The 3,558-nt window shown below is 41.6% G+C and overlaps 1 protein-coding gene across 1 annotated transcript; it reads left to right on the top strand.

Annotated features, from left to right (window-relative positions):
* The first annotated feature begins 1,046 nt into the window (after positions 1–1,046).
* On the top strand, positions 1,047–3,064 carry LOC149540953 (non-specific phospholipase C2-like). Its single transcript, XM_089802023.1, has 3 exons — positions 1,047–2,171; positions 2,266–2,442; positions 2,517–3,064. Exons 1-3 carry the CDS (start codon positions 1,073–1,075, stop codon positions 2,840–2,842), a joined length of 1,602 nt encoding a protein of 533 aa, XP_089658149.1. The 5' UTR covers positions 1,047–1,072; the 3' UTR covers positions 2,843–3,064.
* The last annotated feature ends 494 nt before the right edge of the window (positions 3,065–3,558 follow it).

The following is a 3,558-nucleotide window of genomic DNA, read 5'->3' as shown; positions in this document are numbered from 1 at the left end:
CACCAACTACTTTGAATTTTTTTATAATGAAAACTCTTTAATTATTTTTAATATAGTTAAAAAAAGAACAATATCCTCAAAGTCTCTATGATATTAATCTCCAAGGACAAGATGATTCCATTGCCATATCAATTCAATGTTTGAACTATTATTATAAACATTTTTATTTTTAATGATAATTCTTTAATTATGTTTCATGTACTAAAACATAAAGTAATGCCTTCAATGTCTATGTAAGATCAAGCCTCAACAACAAGATGGCGGTAGAAGGCTAAGTGTCAAAGTCTATGTGAGATCGAGCTCGAATAACAAGATTGTGGTAGAAGACTTACCCTAGAAGTCTGTGGGATCAAGCAACAACCACAAAAAAAAAAGATGGTGGTAAAAGACACACTATAAAAGCATGTGCAGGATTAAGCTCAAACAACAAGATTGTAGAAGAAGGCATACCATCAAAGTCTATGAAGGAACCAAAATCAAACAACAAGATAGTGCTAATAGACTAATACTCAATGTATATGTTGGATGAAACTCAAACAAAAAAGTGATGCTGAAATGTATACCTCCAATGTCTATATTAGAACCAACTCAAAAAAAAAAAAAATGGTGCTAAAAGATACTCCCAATATCAATGTCTAATCAAACTCAAACAAGTAAACAAAAAAGACAAACTCTCAAAATCTATGTAAAATTAAACTCAAATAACAGGATAAGAGTAGAAAACACGCCGGAACTATGTAGCATTTTGCTGGTCTGTGTCATTAAGAGTTTCGATGTGTTGTTGAGTTGATCAAGTTTTAGTAGGCAATGAATATGCTTACTTTGATGAGCAGAGAGAGACACAAAAAGGAGATGAAGGGATCATTAGGGTGACAATGATACGAAACGAATAATAAAAAGCATATGCGGTGAATGCAGCCTGTGGCCAACTGCCACCAGATTCATATCGGCTGTCCGTCTCATTCCACTACCGCATCAACAGCTTATCACACGCACACACACTTTATCTGACTCCACTTAAACCCCACAGTGCCAGTTGCCACATTGTACTCGCTCATCCATCCATCCAAAGATGAGGAGGAAGCAAAGCTCCAGGCGGCCATTAATGGCGGCAATGCCAGCTCTATTTCTTCTGCTGCTCACAAGCGGAGACGCAGCCAAGAGCAAAATCGCCGGCCAAATCCAGACCATAGTAATTCTGGTGATGGAGAATCGATCCTTTGACCACATGGTGGGCTGGATGAAGCAGTCCAACCCAGAAATTGACGGCGTGACTGGGCAGGAATCGAATCCCGTTTCTCCAGGGGATCCCAAATCGGAGAAAATCTTCTTCACGGAGGAGGCAGAGTATGTGGATCCCGATCCGGGGCATTCATTCGGAGCCATCAGGGAACAAATCTTCGGCTCCAACGACACCTCTGCAAATCCCCCACCCATGAACGGATTCGTCCTGCAGGCAAATTCCATGGGACCCAACATGTCTCACACCGTCATGAATGGCTTCCGCCCTTCTGTTGTGCCCGTTTACAACACACTCGTCAGCGAATTCGCAGTCTTCGACAGATGGTTCGCATCTGTTCCTTCTTCAACGCAGCCCAACAGGCTCTATGTCCATTCCGCCACTTCCCATGGCGCTACCAGCAATGTTGCCAAGCTGTTGGCAGCAGGGTACCCTCAGAAAACCATCTTCGACTCCATTGATGAATCGGGGCTCTCTTTCGGGATCTATTACCAGAACATTCCCGCCACTCTCTTCTACAAGAATCTCAGGAAGCTCAAGTATGTCACCAAATTCCATGCTTATGATGTGGAATTCAAGCTCCACGCGAAACAGGGGAAGCTCCCCAATTATGTGGTGGTGGAGCAGAGATACATGGACACGAAACTGTTGCCTGCGAATGATGATCATCCATCTCATGATGTGGCGGAGGGGCAGAAATTTGTGAAGGAGGTTTACGAGACGCTGAGATCGAGTCCCCAGTGGAACCAGACCTTGTTTCTCATTACATACGATGAGCATGGCGGATTCTTCGATCACGTTCCCACCCCTGTTCGGGATGTCCCCTCGCCTGATGATATTGTGGGTCCTGACCCCTACTTCTTCAATTTCGACAGGTTGGGCGTTCGAGTCCCCACCATTGCCATCTCCCCCTGGATCAACAAAGGAACAGGTGATTAATTTAATGAAACCTTTCTTTCTCTTCCAGTTCCCCCATTAATTTTATGCTCTGATTTCATATCGCTCACTTGTTGGGTATTTTACAGTTGTCCACGGCCCCTCTGGACCTTCTGCATCTTCTCAGTACGAGCATTCATCGATTCCTGCAACTGTGAAGAAGATGTTCAACCTGCAATCCCCTTTCTTGACAAAGAGAGATGCTTGGGCTGGCACATTTGAATCCCTTATCCAGAGCAGAACTGAACCAAGAACTGATTGCCCAGGTAAACTCCTGCCACAATTTTATCATAAAATTGAAGTGCATTGGAATCTTAGTAGTTGTTTGGTTTTGTTTCAGTTAAGCTGCCGGACCCTCCAAAGATACGACCGGGGGAGGCCAATGAGGATGCTCAGCTCTCCGAATTTCAGCAAGAACTATTGCAGCTAGCAGCTGTATTGAATGGGGATTTCACTCTGAAAAGCTTCCCGGAAGAAGTAGGGAAGAATATGAGTGTGAGAGAAGGGAACAAGTACATTCAGGATTCTGTGAAACGATTCTTCGAAGCAAGCCGAGCGGCAAAGAAGCTTGGCGCTCTTGACGATGAAATTGTGAAGATGCGGCCTTCGCTCACCACTCGGCCCTCTGCAACACCATCATCATCATCATCATTGTCACCACCATAGGTGGATTCCTACAGCTTGACGGCATTTGCGTCCCTTTCGACTTCCTCTATTTTTCAGAAAAATCAGAAAGCGGTGATGGAACATCTGGCCCCATTCATCACATGTTTTCATTGTGTTTGTGGATGAAGTCAGTGCAATGGGGATTAGGTTCTAGTTGTTGTTTTAGTATAAAATATTGTAAGTTTAAGTATTGCAGAAAGGGGAAAAAGTTCGTTATTTGCATTGTTGAGTTATAACTAGAAGATAAAATTGACCACTTGCATTGTATCTAATAACTCGAAAAAATCCCACGAGCACTGCATGCTATAACTAGAAGTTTACTATCTGCATTGCAAGTTATTACTAATTAGTAAACTCTATCATCTGTACAGAAAGTCTATTATTTGTATATTTTATATTTGTATAGGTCTCTTTTTCTTACTCGCATAGAAATAGGATTTTAGGAGTTCAACGAGTGTATACAATATTTTAATTTATAAATTGTATGATTATTACTAGGTCAATTAGTTGTGCTCACTAAATACACCACGACAATGGTGAATTTGGTGAATTTTATGTCGGTTCTAACTTGCTTATAGAGAGTTATGGGCATTCTAAATTTTTGGAGACATAAATTTTATGAGTTATTATTACTCACTAATGATGGGGTTTTATGGCATCATCTATTTCTACGAATTAAGAGGTGTCTTTAATTTTTCAAGCTTCCAAGGATATTC

The sequence above is a fragment of the Cupressus sempervirens genome, chromosome 9, assembly GCF_028749045.1.
Source record: "Cupressus sempervirens isolate cs-2001-9-10 chromosome 9, ASM2874904v1, whole genome shotgun sequence".
NCBI lineage: Eukaryota > Viridiplantae > Streptophyta > Pinopsida > Cupressales > Cupressaceae > Cupressus > Cupressus sempervirens.
The sequence above is the reverse complement of the archived record's forward strand: the minus strand, read 5'-3'. Positions and strand labels throughout refer to the sequence as shown.

What these genes read in the sequence shown, in the direction of transcription:
- LOC149540953 (XM_089802023.1), top strand. Translation starts at nt 1,073, where the DNA reads ATGAGGAGGAAGCAAAGCTCCAGGCGGCCATTAATGGCGGCAATGCCA. An exon ending in CTGGATCAACAAAGGAACAG is followed by an intron (nt 2,172 to 2,265) that starts GTGATTAATTTA and finishes GGTATTTTACAG; the next exon opens with TTGTCCACGGCCCCTCTGGA. An exon ending in ACCAAGAACTGATTGCCCAG is followed by an intron (nt 2,443 to 2,516) that starts GTAAACTCCTGC and finishes GTTTTGTTTCAG; the next exon opens with TTAAGCTGCCGGACCCTCCA.